Source organism: Amblyraja radiata, chromosome 11, assembly GCF_010909765.2.
Source record: "Amblyraja radiata isolate CabotCenter1 chromosome 11, sAmbRad1.1.pri, whole genome shotgun sequence".
In the NCBI taxonomy this organism is placed as follows: Eukaryota; Metazoa; Chordata; class Chondrichthyes; order Rajiformes; family Rajidae; genus Amblyraja; species Amblyraja radiata.
In genome coordinates, this window is record NC_045966.1 from 29,283,172 (window position 1) to 29,301,120 (window position 17,949).

At 41.5% G+C, this 17,949-nt stretch overlaps 1 protein-coding gene across 1 annotated transcript in view; it reads right to left on the reverse strand.

Annotated features, from left to right (window-relative positions):
• Positions 1 to 17,949, reverse strand: part of LOC116978466 (uncharacterized protein KIAA0232-like) — a 69,370-nt gene that overhangs the window by 35,528 nt on the left and 15,893 nt on the right. The window contains exon 2 of the mRNA XM_033029619.1: positions 1,981 to 5,017. Within this exon, the coding sequence (XP_032885510.1) occupies positions 1,981 to 4,815 (2,835 nt within the window). The 5' untranslated portion in view covers positions 4,816 to 5,017. The remainder of the gene's footprint in view (positions 1 to 1,980; positions 5,018 to 17,949) is intronic.

Here is a 17,949-nt window from a genome sequence, read left to right on the forward strand (position 1 = left end):
GCCTAGCCTTCTGCTGTTCAGGTAGAAGGTCGATCCACATGGTACCATCTCAGTCATTGCACGAGGGCTGTTACAGCTCGATAATAACTTTGAGGTAAGTGAGCAGGAGGACAAAGACGTAAGGGGAGAGCAGAGCTTTAACCAGATAGTAAGTGAGTTTTTTGGAGACACTAGTGACTCTGAGGCTGTTGTAAATGAGGTCAGAAAAACAGGGTGTGTGTGTGTCCTGTTTGGGGAACACTGCTGCACCTTCATACATAACAATACTAGCCCAGAGGGGTCCTTCATTAAAGCAATGGATAAGTTGAAGAATCTGAGAAAAGAGCTTAAGCAGAATGCGGGTTTTGGACATAAATTCTTTGATTGGCCAGAAAATATGTTAGGAGGTTGGGGAGCATGGTTGGCTAATATTTTATATTCTTGGTGTTTGTAATACTTGAGATACTTAAATATTATCCTTTATCTCTTATCCTTTGTATTAACATTGCTCTGCATGTTTGGATTTGGCTTTGCTCTGCATGTTTTAATTAGCTTGTTTATGTTTAGATAAGACATTTGCTCACCTTTGCACGTTTTGTTTATATAAATTGAGGAGGAAGGTGTTAGGGTTCTCCCCTCGAAGCTAGCTCAACACTTAGCGTAAATCAGTGGTGACAGTTATATGACCTTTGTAACTTTGTAACACCCCTAGCTGAAATGACTAAGAGAGATAAAGGTGGCCGAAGATAGGAAAGTAAACATTGGATTCTGCTAGCTTAACACTTAGCGTAAATCAATTGTGACAATTATATGACCTTTGTAACTCTGTATCAAGCCCTAGCTAAGAGAAATAAGGTGGCCAAGAAAGGGGAAGCCATGTGGTTTAAACAAGGGTGGATTATGGAATGGAAAATTACTGGGTAAGGAGGAGAAAAGTAAATGCAAGCGATTGGTTATTGCTCAGGGAATGTTTGCAAGTGATTGGTTACCGATAAGGGGATGTCTACAAGTGATTGGGTATGGAAATGCACCGGGGGTGGGACATACATGCCATAAAAAGGGGCAGCTCTCAAGTGATTTGCTCTTTGAGTGTTCCAGCCTTAATTTGCAAATAAAGGTTTGAACTTCTTGAAGAATACTCCGCGTCGCCCGAGTTAATTTTGAGTATCAGCAATCACAACACCGGCGGTTCATTTAACAGCAAGACAATGATCCAAAACATACTGCTAAAGCAACAAAGAAGTTTTACAAAGCTAAAAAATGGTCAATTCTTGTGGCCATCAATCACCCGATCTGAACCCAATTGAGCATGCCTTTTATATGCTGAAGAAAAAACTGAAGGGGACCAGCCCCTAAAACAAGCATAAGCTAAAGATGGCTGCAATACTGCACCTTCATACATAACAATACTAGCCCAGAGGGGTCCTTCACTAAAGCAATGGATACGTTGAAGACTCTGAGGAAAGAACTTAAGCAGAATGCAGGTTTTGGACACCAATTCTTTGATTGGCTAGAAAATATGTTAGGAGGTTGGGGAGCATGGTTGGCAGAGCATCACCAGAGAAGACACCCAGCAACTGGTGATGTACATTACTTCAAGCAGTCATTGCATGCAAAGGATCTGCAACAAAATACTAAACATGACCACTTTCATTTCCATGACAAACATTATGGGGCCCTGAAATGGGAGGACTTGTATAAACCCTGCTGTAATTTCTACATGGTGAATCCAAAATGTATAAAAATGGCCATTATTAAAATCTGACAATGTGCACTTTAACCATATGTGATTTTTTTCTATTACAAATCACAAATTGTGGAGTACAATGGCAAATAAATAAAAGGGTCTTTGTCCCAAACATTAAGGAGTATATTCTTGGTAATTTCTTAAATTCTATGATTGACACAAATTGGAAAAGTTAAAACCAAATAATTTTAATCAATGTATTGTGAAGACTCAAGTAGGTAACAAGCATTTTTTCAGATTAATACTTTACATACCTCTAAATGACTGCAAGGAATCGAGCTACTTTCTTTGCATTGTTCAAGCCCCTCTTGACTTATTCTGCCTCTTGAATGCTGTAGATCATCGTCTACTTTCATTTTTGCGTTAGATGCATTAAGATTTGCAGTTTCATAAGACATCTTAGCATCACCATGTTCTGAATGCATTTCCTGTGATCGTCCCTGGAGAAAATTCAGTTGATCTTCGTCAGCATCCACTGATATTAAACTGCTTGTACCCTGATCAGTTTCTTTATAAGATTTTCTTTCAGTTTCCACTTGCATAATCTGCTTATCTTGTTTGGAAACACTTTTGCACTTAGATTTCTCTTTACTTAACACAGAAATAGAATTATCTGACATCACTACATATCCATATTGATGCTGGGGATAATTGCTTTCTGTGTTTTGAACAGGATTCTCCTCCAATCGTGTAAGAATCACTTCCTTTGGATATAATTGTTTGGAGTTGGGATATATGGTCTGTCGTGCTATGCTCACATGATCTTGATGTATTGGACTTTGTAATCTGTCATTGTTGGCAATTATTAAATCTGAACTGACTTTGGGTATAATGCTGGACTGTTGGTTCATCTTGCCACTGTCAATTTCCAATGCACTGGTCAGGCTAAGCATTTGTGGAACAGGACAATTGAGTTCAAAGGGGAGGAAAGCACTCTCGTTGGGCTCTGTGGAGTCATTTAGATAATCATTTAAATTTCCCCACAAATCTTCAGGTAGGACTATAGAAATGTCATTAGTTGTGTTTTGCTCTGTAGATTCTTCATTGGCATTTTGTTGCGTATCACAAATTATCAAGGGCTTCTGATCTGCAGCAAATCTGTTGGGCTCCGATTTACTAGGAGTGGTTGTAGGTTTCAAAAAGGTGTTCTCAGATGAAAATTCACTCTCTTTTGGGTTACTCGTTATATGTTCAATACCGTCTGTAACTGAAACATCAGTACGATCACTATCAGTTTTCCACTCACTACAGTGTTTTGTCATGTCAACATTTGCAGAATCCAAAATTTTGGAGCTTCCCAGTTTACCCTCCCAGAAAATACTTTCTGATTTTTGGAGAGGGCATTTCTGAAGTTTTGTAGCATTTACATGTTTCAGAGGTGACTCTGTTCCTAAGGAACAACTATGACATGTGTCAATATTGATCACATCTTCTGAAAATGCTGCTTTATCTTCCTCTGGTGTTGCTTTCCAAATCTCTTCAATTACTCTGGCATTTAAATCATCCTTTTTTTCAGAAAGGTTCTCTTGACAAATTCCAAAAATTGGATTCCATTTTCCTGTTTCAATCTTGTCTGCTTGAGCACTATATTTTGTGATGTCCATTTTTTCTTTTGAAGTCATGACTGGAAGTTCAATTAAAAAGCTGTCATCTAATTGTAGATATTCACTGCCAGGGAGCAAACTGAGCAGGTCATCCTCCGAACATGCAGTTGGGATGCCGGTTGTCATGTTTACATTTAGCTCAATGGGAAATGTTACTGACTCAATATTTCTTAAAGTGAAAGGGGAAATTCTATTACCAGATTTACACAAAACTGACCAAGAACCACAGTCTTCTCTGAAAATATTCGAAAAACTGGGTTCATTTTGAACAGGATTCTTATCTTTGGTGGCTTTTAATGCTGAAGTTTGAATCTGCTGCAATGAAGGACTCACACTTCGTGGATTATTTTCACAAGAAAATACAGCATCATTTTGATCTGTTATAACTGAAAAATATGCATCTTTTTCAATGGCTTCCGTGCGATCAGGCCAGCCATCATCTTTGTCTGACAAAGGTGTAGAATCTTTGCAAAATGGTACAATTCCTGTCTTATTACTTAAAGACGAACCAGTAGTGGATGACAACCACAATTTAACTTGATCAGAGTCAAGTTGATTTGTACAGGATATACCTATTGGGGAATTTTGTTCCACACCACCCATTGTTGGACTATCTTCCCAGATATTCAATCCATCCAATATTACATTACGTTCCCCTTCAAACTGCATTAAATCTTCATTTTTCTTTCCAATGTTAAGATTTTCGTTGTCTTGTTTAAAATCAAAGCCAGAAGAATCCATCAAAGATTGATCAGCATCTTCTTCACAGAAGAGATCTACTGATTTTTGAAGATTATCCAATGAATCAGGGTTAGTTTTAGAACAATCTAAAATCTCACTGAGCTCTGTTTTATCAAGTAATGTTGGGATATCAACAAAGTGGCCATCGACAAATGCACCTGTCCAGAGATAGTCTTTAGGACAACCATCAGCTATACATAGATCCCTGATGGATGCTGGCAACTTTTCTAACAGATCTGTATCAAACGAAGGTAAACCACTCTTGTAAGCAGTTTCTAATTTGCTTTTTAAATTATCTGAGGTTACATTGTCCGAAAGTGGCTCAGTATACCACTGTGGTTCTTCTCTGAATTCCTGTCCACGATCCTTAAACTTTGGCTCGGGTGCAGTGTTCAAATCGGCATTTTTTCTTCCTCCAACCTTAGAAGACTTTTTCCACCTTTTATTTTGTTGTTGTTTGTTCAACCCAGCGACTTTGCTTGTATTCTTTCTCATGGAAGGTTTATCGGTAGAGCACAGATTTGGTCTTGCATGACTTTCCTTTTGGGTTCGGTTTTTTTCTGTCACCCATCTTTTGTATTGGGTTTGTGGAACTTTAGAAGTTTTATTTTCCTCAGGATTTTCATACAAGTGGTTTTCAGCTTCACTGGAGTCAGAAGAAACAGAACTTGAATGAATTGGTGCTTGGACAGAATTATCCTGCATTGATTTTGTTTTCTCTATACCAAAGATACCCTGCATCATTTTTTTTCTCTTGAAAAATGACCAGGATTTAATTGAGTTGAAAAATAGCCAGACTATTCCTGAAGAAGCTTGATGATTCGTTATTCTATTCTTGTTGTGTGATCTACACGTTGATTTATTTTAGAAAAACCTAAATTTTTCTAAATGGTTCTTCGTGACACAGCAGGATTTTCTCATCCAGTGGGGAGTTGCTTTATTATACCTAAAAGTAAGCATATAATAAATGATAAATCTCATAACCAAAACTGAGAACATATTTTAAATGGATTTGGAAAGTAGATTAGAGTGGAAAACAAAAGTTTGTGCATCTGATTCCTGTTTATGCCAGTTTAGTCAATCTTATTCTGCTCATCACTGGTTGGAATTCATAGGTACTCTAATTTGGTAAAATAAAAGTCAGAGATTCACACATGCCATTTGGCCATGGTGTCCATGCCAACCATCAAGTATTTATTAACTTTAATTCCATTTTATTCTCCCCAACATTTCCATCAACCCCTTCCCCAGGAGGACCTGGCACGGGATACTTTGTCACTTTATCAGCACCCTTTGTGTGGCAACTATCTTTACTAATTGAAACAAGTCAGCAAGTTTGCTACTAATTGCCACTAATTATTACAACTAAAAGTGTATCTATAAATGCTGGGTAAAAATGGGATCTGGCTAAGTTGTGAAATTTATCACAAGATGAGAATGTTTAGCAAGGTCATTTTTTTATCACGAAACACAAAGGCATTTGCTAATCTTTGTTTTCAATGAAAAATACAACTTCGGAAAGATAAGGGCCACGATTCCACATTTGATCGCTTTTTTAAAAAAATTCAGGGGGCGGGGCGGGGAAGAGAAAAGTTCATAACCAGTAAAAACAAAAGACACGATGTTTTTGTTTCCGAGGAGCCCTGTTCCCTCTCTAGGTATCTTCTTTCCCTTAATGTACTAATGAAATGTATCATGGAATTCTCCTTAATCTTATCTGCCAGAGCTACCACTTGCCCCTTTTTTGTCCTCAACTTCCCTCTTAAGTACACTCTTCAGTCTCCTCACCTCCTCCAGGGATATACTCGATCCCAGCTACCTATAGAAACATAGAAAATAGGTGCAGGAGTAGGCTATTCGGCCCTTCGAGCCTGCTCCGCCATTCAATATGATCATGGCTGATCATCCAGCTCAGTATCCTGTACCTGCCTCTCTCCATACCCCCTGATACCTTTAGCCACAAGGGCCACATCTAACTCCCTCTTAAATATAGCCAATGAACTGGCCTATATCTAGCCCATGCCGCCTTCCTTTTACCTGACCAGGGCCACAATTTCTCTCATTATCCAGACTTCCTTACTCATCATCTAGACCTGTTTTGTCTTTTATTTTAACAGGAACATGCTTGCTTCGAACTCTCACAATAAATCTTTAAAAGCATCCCATTTTCCGGACATCCCTTTGCCCGCGAACAACTTTCTCCAACCACATTTTGCAAGTTCCTGTGTAATATCATCGAAGATGGTCTTTCCTCAATTCAGAACTTTAACTTGTAGACCAACCCTGTCTTACCCATAACAATTTTAAAGTTAATAGAACTGTGGTTGCTGGTCTCAAAGGGCTGGCTTACGACACTTCAGCAACTTGCATGGGTAGGAAAAGTTTACAGGGATATGGGACAGGTGCAGCAAGTGGGATTAGCTCAGTTATTAAGCAATCCAGTTAACATGGACGAGTGAGGCTGAAGGGCCTCTGTCCATCCAGTATTGCTCTATGACTAACTCTGGAAACTTCAGATTTTCCTCTTAAACTATCTTAGGGTGCAGGGAGAGACAAAAATCCAAACAGTTAGTGCAATTTCTGTCTATGCTACTAAAGCCATTCAATACCTATGCAAGGAAAAATGCTGACTGGGAAATGCAAAGTGGAAACAGAATGTCAGCATTCTGTAGTCGTTTAGCCATGTGGGCATCGATGCTACGTAGGTCCTCATAGATTCAAATACATAGCTAATCATGTAGGTTGATGAAAGCAGAATGGAACCTGGCCAGGAACAGATGTTGCAGCACCAAAATTGTCTGATTGCCAGGTAACAATTAATATAAAAGGTATCACTTCATATATTTAAAATACTGTACGATTTCACACAATAAAGTAAAAATATATTCCAAGTTATGGAATGAGCACTGATTTGATGCTCTGAATACAAACTTAATGCAAAATATTGGTTTGTAACTGTACGACAAAGGATTAATTATAGTGTGCATAAAATCAATAGGAAATATGTAAATTTTGCTGAAAACAATGCACTGGAAGGAGAGTTTCTATCAAGCCTTGCTTCCATTCCTGTTTGGCAGTTAACCAAATATGACTAACAAACTAAAAATGTGGTGGGATGAGATTTAGAGGGAATCAACGACAAGATTAGAAGAGCAAATATTACACTGCTCATTGTGATTGGATGTTCAACCCTGAATAGAGGGTTGAAGTCGGCAAAGAGATAAATATGGTCCGTTATGCACACATAAATGTCCATATAATGTTGTAGTAAAAGCAACTTAAGATTCTGATAGTGTTCATATCTATTTACTGTACCTCAATTTCATATATACCACCACAAACTTTACATTATTTCCCTAAAAAATATAATTTCTCAGCACTACATACGTCAGATCAAAAGAGTGTCAATATTTCCCATGGCTTTTATTAATGTTTTGGAATCTCGTGGTCATATGATCAAAATGTTGCAGGAAACCACACCAGTCGGCACATTTTGAGGAAGGTTTTGAACAAAAACCCTATGAAGTCTGCAGTATGGTCACACTACTCAAATGAGCAGAAGCATGTGGGTAAGCTGGTGCCGCTGAACAAGTGCTGATGATAAGGATGGCTGAGTAGCACAGAGTGCTGCTTGCCCGAGCGACTGTAGGGGAGAGCATAAAGCACCATACAATCACCCCTCACTTTCAATCCAGACCCTGGTCACAACTCAACAAACATACAACCAGCCTACAAGAACAGACTTCTTTTTCTCCAACCCCCCTCCACACTGTGTTGAAAGGCAGGTTATAAGATTGTTTGGGTTTAATGTTTTGATGTAAATATTTTTATTTATTGCTTCACAATTCTTTTCAATACTGTGAAATTGAGAATTGCTTTTTCTTCAATTATACAACAAAGATCATTGCAAGGTCATTTTGCATCACTTTAGAAATTTGAAGGGCGCAAATCAGTCTTCCACCCTGACGTAATTTTTGTTATTGATACACAGGGTGGTGTCGGATATTCCACAGAAATGTGGACAAAGTTATAATACCCATATGAATGTCAATTTATTTTTCATCTTAACTTAAATTGTTCTTCCCCCAGCTTCACTACATCAACCACTCACTATCTCCTGAAGTCACTGCTGAGTCTGAAGCACAGCAGATCTCAAGACCCCTCAAAACCTTAAGTACCCCAATGAAGACCTTGATTTCTAAAGGGGCTCATCTACTCATTCAACAGTTCATCTGCACAGCGGGAGAGTTGCTGCCTTACAGCATCAGTGACCCGGGTTCAATCCTGACTACGGGGGCTGGCTGTCCGGTGTTTGTAATTTCTCCCTGTGACCGCGTGGGGTTTCTCTGGGCGTTCCGGTTTCCTCCCACATTCTAAAGACATGCAGATTTGTAGGTTAATTGGCTTTTGTAAATTGTCCCTTGTGTGCAGGATAGAACTAGTGATCGTTGCTCAGCATGGACTCAGCAGGCCGAAGGGCCTTCCACACTGTATCCCTAAAATAAACTAATCGTTGGCTGGTGTAGACGTTTTGTTTTCACTGGACAGGATGATGCTGACTGTCCTTTGAGTCTACAGAGCAGATGAGTGTCAAAGTTCTTAACTAAAACATCTTGATCAACTCAAACCTATATGGAGTTTTCTAGCTAGGTTAAACCTAATATCACAGGCATTAGAAAAAAGCCCAATTTAAATTAAACTGTCGGAAGTGCATAAATCTTGAAAGTAGGAAAGTTAATTTTGTGCCTTTATGAAGGTACACCAGCAATTGATCACCGGAATGAGTAAATAATCCCCTTACAGAACAAAACCATGATGCTTGATATACTCATTGAGTTAAGCAGCATTTGTGCAAGTAGGCGCTTTGGGTTGAAACTTTGCCATCAGGATTGAAAGGGAATAGGAAAGATTGCTAGTATACAGCAGTACAAAAAGGTGTGGGTCAGACACAGGTAGGTGGTAGCTGGAAGGTAATAAATGAACAAAAAGTAAAGAAAACGATGGACAACCGAGAGTGTGAGAGAGAGCCAACTAGTTTTCTTCTCTCTTTATTCATCCAATCCCATTGGCCCCTCCCTCACCCGGTTCCAACCTGCCACCCTCTATCTTACTTCTCTTTGTACAACAAGATACTGGCAAACTTTCCAGAACCAATGCAGGGTCTTGGCCAGAAATGTCAACTTGAATCTTTTAACTACACAGATGCTGACTGACTTAGTGAATTATTCTACCATCTGCAGTCCTTTCAAACCCAATCACTGCTTTTGTAATATAGATCCTTCAATTGGTACACAATTCATTGACCAAGTTTTCAACAACTACCCAGCACAACAATGAAGGAATGAGTTAAAAGACCAACCGGATGACAGCAGAAATAGCAAAAGAACACCCAGTAAAAAGGATTTGTCATTTCTAATACCATAGGGGGGGTTGCACGTAAAGTCTTTGGGTCAAAGGGCGTGACGCACGGAGCAGCTCAATCCGTCTGGAGGACACGGCAGCCTCGGCATACACTGTTAACACACGAAACATGTTACCTGTTAAAAAACACCGAAATTGTCAATTTTTGTGCTGTAAATAATTGTGGAAATCGGGGTAACCGGGAGAGACATTTATCCTACTTCAGAATTCCAAAGGTGAGGAGAAATGATGGTAGAGAGAATCGACAGCTGAAGGGACAACAACAGCTAAAGTGGTTGAAGGTACACAAAAATGCTGGAGAAACTCAGCGGGTGCAGCAGCATCTATGGAGCGTAGGAAATAGGTGACGTTTCGGGCCAAAACCCTTCTTCAGACTGATGGGGGGTGGGGGGGAGAAGGAAGGAAAAAGGGAGGAGGAGGAGCCCGAGGGCGGGGGGATGGGAGGAGACAGCTCGAGGGTTAAGGAAGGGGAGGAGACAGCAAGGGCTAGCAAAATTGGGAGAATTCAATGTTCATGCCATCCGGACGCAAGCAACCCAGGCGGAATATGAGGTGCTGTTCCTCCAATTTCCGGTGTTGCTTACTCTGGCAATGGAGGAGACCCAGGACAGAGAGGTCGGATTGGGAATGGGAGGGGGAGTTGAAGTGCTGAGCCACCGGGAGTTCAGGTAGGTTATTGCGGACTGTACGGAGGTGTTCGGCGAAACGATCACCCAACCTCCGCTTAATCAACTTGATTTTAATATTGATAAATGTATTGTGATTTTATGTCCTGTAAGGTGTCCTTGGGTGTCCAGAAAGGCGCCAGCAAATAAAATGCATTATTATTATTAGTCTCACCGATGTAAATCAGCTGACATCTTCAGGGAACGGGGATTCCCATCCTCCACCATAGATGAGGCTCGCACCAGGGTCTCGTCCATACCCCGCAACACTGCTCTCTCTCCCCATCCCCGCAACAAGGGCAGAGTCCCCCTAGTCCTCACCTTTCACCCCACCAGCCGGCAAATACAACAAATAATCCTCCGCGATTTCCGCCACCTCCAACGTGACCACACCACTCGCCACATCTTCCCATCTCCCCCCATGTCTGCCTTCCGCAAAGACCGCTCCCTCCGCAACTCCCTTGTCAATTCTTCCCTTCCCTCCCGTACCACCCCCTCCCCGGGCACTTTCCATTGCAATCGCAAGAAATGCAACATCTGTCCCATCACCTCCCCCCTCGACTCCATTCAAGGACCCAAGCAGTCGTTCCAGGTGCGACAAAGGTTCACCTGTATCTCCTCCAACCTCATCTACTGCATCCGCTGCTCTAGACGGCAGCTTCTCTCTCCCATCATTTCTCCTCACTTTTGGAATTCTGAAATGGGATAAATGTCTCTCACGGTTGCCCCGATTTCCACAATTATTTACAGCGCACAAATTGACAAATTTGGCGGCTTTTAACAGGTCCGCTACGCTGGAAGCCATGGTAAGTGCTTATCTGTAGTTCATCGCATGTACTCCAGTTGGCGTTGCGTGGCAACAGTACGGGTCACGGGTTGTGACCTCGACTGTCGTGCAACCGCCCTATACAAATATTGGCAAAGGAATTGCAGCTATTGTTTCAAAACAAATATCACCAAGCAATTTTCTCTTGGGTTATTACTAAATAGTTCCTGAGAATAATAGCATCTTGTGCAACCACAAACAATTGTGTGAAGCAATTTAAAAAAAATTTCAATCAGGAACACAACCTCCTTGGTTGATGAATTTAAAAAAAATATAAACGCTCAGATCAAAAACATACAAGACTAAAATAAAAATCTGCATTTCCTCCAAACTTTAGTTATTATGCATCTCATTTTTGGTTATTTTTAATTATGTTGTTTGCTCCCTACATAAGGGACCTACGCTTTAAATTACCTGAGATTTCATCAGCTTTCCTAATTGGATAAGTCTCTATAATACCTCCAAGGTAAACATCCTTCCAAAAAACTAGCCACTAGATTATATTAAAAATAATCTGACTATTTCAGGGTGTTTGAAACACACATTGTGAAAATAAAATTGTTACTGCAATCTTAAAGAGGCGAATGTAGTAAAACTGAAATATCTTGAAGTTCTTTTGAACATTTTAACTTTTAGCACAGGGATTTTGATTTAATATTATTCAGCTTATAATAGATCGGATTCAGCAAAATATTAAATTCAAGCATTAAACAAAAATATTTCAATTGCATGCAATCCCAGGATTTGTTTAATTAAAGCTAATGAATGCCTAGATAATTCACAATGAATCTAGGAGCTGAAGCAGTCGGAAAGATCCAAAATAATGGGGGTATGGGGGGGGGGGGGAGCTGGTCCCAACCGAAGATGTCACCTATCCATTTTCTCCACAGATGCTGTCTGTCGTGTTACTACAGCATTTTGGGTATTTCTGAAAAGTGAAATATTATTGCATTTAGTATGTGAAACAGGCACTCTAATTTGACTTAATTGGGTAGTATACAAGGCCTTTTGTTATACTACATAAAATACCAGTACGTTTTGATTTTTTTCTGTATATTTCTGCACTCTTATTTTCCCATTCTTTTACACGTGATCACGAGACCATGGATTCAATTAAAGCTGAAAACACCAAGGATAACAACATTTACTCTTAACAACTGATCTGCAACATTTACACCTTTGGTAATTTATAACAATGATGTGTAATAAAATTAAAAATAATTAGGGTTAACAAATTGGAAACTAAATACAATTTAGTTTCTAATTTGTTCCTAATTAGTTGTTCCCTTTTAATTTCTGATACAACTCACATTTACTCTCAGAAGAGGGCTGTGCTGCTGTTTATTTCACCAAGTGTGTAAACATCTTTTCAAATCAGTCCATTGAGCCATCAAGATATCAAATACTATTGTTTTAAAAACAACTCATTGATTTCCGAGAACTATTTGGGGAAAAAAAATCAAGTCAAACAATCTGAATTTAAATTGAAATGAAGTCAAACCTATTAATACATTTTCCAGATATTATATATTTTCATTTTATTGCAAGAGCAGTTATTATTACTAATTCTAAACATTTATTTCTCACGATTAAACTTAAACTGTTTCAATTTGATAACCTCTAATGGTTGTTTTTTTTTTTTTTAAATGCAGTCAGCTGATGCAGTGCGTAGATTAAATTTCAAATGAGCAATCTCAGTCTAGGTAAAAATAACTCCAGTGTTTGTGCCAAACCCAAGATTACACATCCCATATTCGTCACAAGTCATTGGTGTTCTTACAGCTGTGACAACAAACAAATGAATCATAATGCTTCACCACAGTCTACAGCAGATGAAGGTGTGACACAGACACAATTTGTTAAGGATCCCAGCACCACGGTCCCCCTCATCTGCGAATGAACAGGAGCTGAAAGTTAATCTGTTCATTTAGGGTCCCAATTGTTTTTGTCCCGTTTATCCCTGGCAACTTTAATAGCACATAACAATGTTATTTCACTTATTTATGAACAACTAATGATGAACAGATACACTGGCATACCAGATCCAAACACAGCCAGTCAATGAAAAAAAATGTACAAATCCAGAATCAACAAATGTACCCCTAGGTAGGCGAAATTTACCACAGGTTGGGAACCCTTGATTTGGGGGGGGGGGGGGGGGGGGGGGGGGGGGGGGGGGGAAGGGACAATATACTGAAGAAACAAAACTAGCAGGTCAGTTTCACAACATGCTTGTTTACTGGTTACATCTGCACAATTCTTTCACTGGCTCCTATTGCTTTAGCTACTTCTTTGGTTTCCAAATCCAAAGGTTTAAACTGTTGGTAGACACAAAATGTTGGAGTAACTCAGCAGGACAGGCAGCATCTCTGGATAGAAGGAATGAGTGACGTTTCGGGTCGAGAACCTTTTTCAGACTCTTTGTTCTGCCATTTGTCCTATTTCCTGGATTGGTTTCAATTTACCCATCATTATTAGCTGTCATCTCTGCTGCCCTTAACTTCCAAAACTTCCCTTTCGCACAGCCTCCATAAATAAGTTTTGCGACCAATTCCTTCTGAGCAATGCTTCACCCCACCTACTGATTTCCCTAGCTTGTGCTACTCAAGGAAGACCCTGGAGATCTAATATAATCCACAAATGATTGAATGATGCAGCATGGGAACAGGCCCTTTGGCACACAGTCCACACAGACCATTGATCATATGCTCACACCAGTTCCGCACATCGTTGGGACGTGGGCAGAACCCAGAGAAATCCAGATGGTCACAGGGAGAACGTGCAAACTCCACACAGACAACACCCGAGGTCTGGATTAAACTCAGGGCTCTGGCACTATGAGGCAGCAGCTTCACCAGCTAGACCACGGTGCATTTATCACATTGAACAGTTTAATATATATAGTTTAGTAGTACAGTTTAGTTTACTGAGGTACAGTGAAAAGCTTTTGTTGCATACTAACCAGTCAGAGGAAAGACTATTCATGATTACAATGGAGCCATCCACAATGCACAGATATATGATAAAGTGAATAATTTTTAGTGCAAGATAAAATACAGTAAAGTCTGATTAAAGATAGTCCGAGAGACTCTAGTAAGGTAGAGAGTGGCTCAGGACCGCTCTCAGTTGTTAATAGGATGATTCAGTTGCCTGATAACAGCTGGGAAGAAACTGTCCCCGAATCTGGATGTATGCGTTTTCACACTTCTGTACTGTCACTATTTTCACCGCCTATCTTCACCATACTACTCTTCATCTGAAAAGTTCAAATTTGTAAGATTGAGATTCAATTCAATTCAACTTTAATGTCATTGCACAAATACAAGTATGGGTACAACGAAATGCAGTTTAGCGTCAGTCCGTAGTAATAGTGCAATATAGAAATAAAAATACAGAGTAAGCAAACAATGTGGACGGAGAGACTGGAGAAATCTATCGGCGGGACTCAGAGTTCAGCAGTGTGATAGTGTTGTTGTAGAAGCTGTTCCTCATCCTACTAGTACGAGACCTGAGGCTCCTGTACTGCCTCCCTGATGGGAGGAGGGCAAACAGTCCATGGTTGGGGTGGGAGGAGTCTTTGATGATCTTCCCGGCCCGTCTCAGACACCGTTTTCGGTGGAGGGCATCCATGGCAGGGAGCGGGGCACCGATGATGTACTGAGCAGTTTTCACCACCCGTTGTAATGCCTTCCTGTCTGGAATTACATAATTCCATCATTCATGGACTTACTTTCTCTGACTGTAGGACTCAAAATTAATGGTTGCTCGGGTGCCTATGGCGACCTAAAGTCCCGCTGGGCAACCTAAAAGCTGTGCCATTTTGCCCGGCTTGGCGTGTGCGTGCGCGTGTAATATATATACACACACACACAATTTCCCTCCTGGGATTAATAAAGTTCTATCGTATAGTATTGTGTGTGTAGGAAGGAACTGCAGATGCTGGTTTAAACTGAAGATAAGACACAAAAATCTGGAGTAACTCAACAGGCCAGCCAGAATTTCTGGACAAAAGGAGAATATTACAATTTGGGTTGGGTCTGAAAAAGGTCCCTGCACACCTTTGAAATGTGGAAGGAAACAAGAGCACCCGGAGAAAACCCATGCAATCAAAGCACCCATATTCAGGATCAATTCCGGGTCTCTGGCACTTTTAGGCAGCAACTTTATGGTCAATGTACTGTCCCATAGTCTTGAACTGAATTAAAACAAACAGTAGCTTTAAAGGGAGACATAGCGTCACTTAGAGATTTAAGAGTGAAAATGGATAGTTTCCTTTTTTTTAGTAACCAAAGTTATCAACGTATAATTTTGTGTGTGTTGGAAAACAAAATATAGTGGCGCAGCTGGTGGACTTGCTGCCTCACACGCCAGAGATCTGTGTTCGATCCCGTCCTCGGGCACTGTGTGTGTTGAATTTGCATTCTCCCTGCAAGCGTGTGGGTTTCCTCCCACATCCCAAAGACGCATTGGCTTTGTAGGTTAACTTGTCTCTGTAAAATTGCCCCTAATGTGTAGGAAAGTGGGTGAGGAAAGTGGGATAACAGAACTTGTGTGAATGGATAGACAAAAATGATGAAGAGCGGGTGAGTTTCTATGCATCTATGGACAGGGCTCGAAATTAACGGTTGCCCGGGTGCCACTGACCACTCAAAGCGCCGCCGGGCAACTAAACACCAAGTAATATTCCCCAACTTGGCAACCGGATACTGGTTTGTACCGAAGATAGACACAAAAAACTGGAGTAACTCCGCGGGTCAGGCAGCATCTCTGGACAAAAGGAACGCAACATTTTGTGTCGGCGGTGACGGCTGTATTGCGTGGGAAAGATACTAGGTGCGGGGTGAGGAAGGGTCGCAGCGAATGACGGGCGCTAAACTGCGAGCGACAGCGGCTCCATCTCCTCCTCCTCCCGCCCGCCCTGATAAGGGCCGCTGCTTGCAAACCCGCGCTTTCAATACAAACCCTACCGCACGCCGAGGCCAGGAGGAGGGAGGCAGGGGGAGGCCTTGGCGTGTGGGTGGGTTTGTATTGAAAGTGCGGGTTTGCAAGCAGCGGCCCTTATCAGGGCGGGCGGGGTGCGGGAGGAGGAGATGAAGCCGCTGTCGCTCGCTGTTCAGCGCCCGTCATTCGCTCCGACACTTCTGAAGCAGCTGACCCTATAGCTATAGGATCTTTGAGCTGCACCGCTCGGCCCCGTTGGCTGGCGGAGGAGGGAGGCGGTGGCGAGGAGTTCCCAACGGCCAAGGCAGCGGGGCGATGTTGTCCGAGGAGCGCTGACCCTCCTTCCTCCACACCTCGCCCCCCTTCTCTCTCTCTCTCTCTCTCTCTCTCGTACACCCCCTCCACCCCCCCCCCCCTTATCCTGGGACCCCTCCTCTACATCTAGCACTGATCATCAATTGCCGCCTCTATTCAGTCTTCACTGACATCCCCTGTGCTCCCCTCCCCATCTCCCCCCCCCCCCAATCTATTCATCCTGCACTGGTTCCCCAATTCACCCTGTACTTACCCCTTTCCCATCCATCCTGCACTCTCCTCCATCCATCCTGTACTGATCCCCCATCCATCCTGTACTAATCCACGCATTCATCCCGTACTGACCCACCCTCCATTTATCCTGCACCTTCCCCTCATTCATCCTGTAGTTAATCCCATTCATTCTGCACAGACCCTCCGATCCACACTGTACTGACCCCCCCCCCCCCCATTCATCCTGCGCTGATCTCCCCCCCATCCATCCTGTACTGATCCTCCCATTCAAGAAGAATGGGGGGGGGGGGAGCAGTCTGAAGAAGGGTCTTGACCCCAAACGTTGCCTATTTCCTTTGCTCCATAGATGCTGCCTCACCCGCTAAGTTTCTCCAGCACTTTTGTCTACCCCATCCATCCCGTACTGAACCCCCCCATTCAACATCACTGACATCCCCCGTGCTCTCTGCTCACAATTTTACCTACTCCAACCAACATGTACTAATTCACCTGCCTCAATCCATCCATTCTGCACCGACTGCCTTCTAACCACCACCCCCCACCCCCCCCCCCGCCATCTATCTACCCCGCACTGATTCACACCCCCCCTCCCTCCCTGACCCTATTGTCCTGGAAATGTCTTCAGAGCGAACATTGACTATGTTTGATAACGGAATGCAATAAAATATGTTTTAATTCCCAATGTTATTATTTGTTTTAATCCATAAAGATGGATTAATTAAATTGTGAACACGTGAAACATTAAAACCGCAGTGTTCGATTGTCACTGCTACCGTTGACACATTATTACAGAATTCATTTTAACGGCAAATCAATGCTCTTAATATGGAATATCAGTTATTTAATGAGCAACATTCACAACTATACGTACGCATATATGTTACCATGGTCCAGGATTTATTGACACAGGTTGATCATACGCTAAATAATTCAACCACATTTTTGTTTGGAAGTGGAAAGAACTAATAGAAATTGCATTAATTGCAATGTGTAAAAAGAGTTGAGATACTGCCTTATAATTTTGCTGCATGTCATTGTGGGATATATCATGTCTTGATTGGTGAATGTTTAGTTTGTGACTTTATTTGAAGCAGAAATAATATGTGAATGTTTCATTGAGTATAATTCCAACTGGTAACTACGCACTTCGTCCGAGCACATTATCGCACGCGTCATGCAAGCCATCTTAAGTGAGAGCATTGCATACATGCCCAGGCCATAACACCCCCACCACCATGTTTCACAGATGAGGTGATATGCTTTGGATATTGGGCAGTTCCTTCTCTCCTCCATACTTTGCTCTTGCCATCACTCTGATATAAGTTAATAGTTGTCTCATCTGTCCACAAGACCTTTTTCCAGAACTGTAGTTGCTCTTTTAAGTACTTCTTGACAAACTATAACCTGGTCATCCTATTTTTGCGGCTAATCAGTGATTTGCATCTTGCAGAATAGCCTCTGTATTTCTGTTCATGA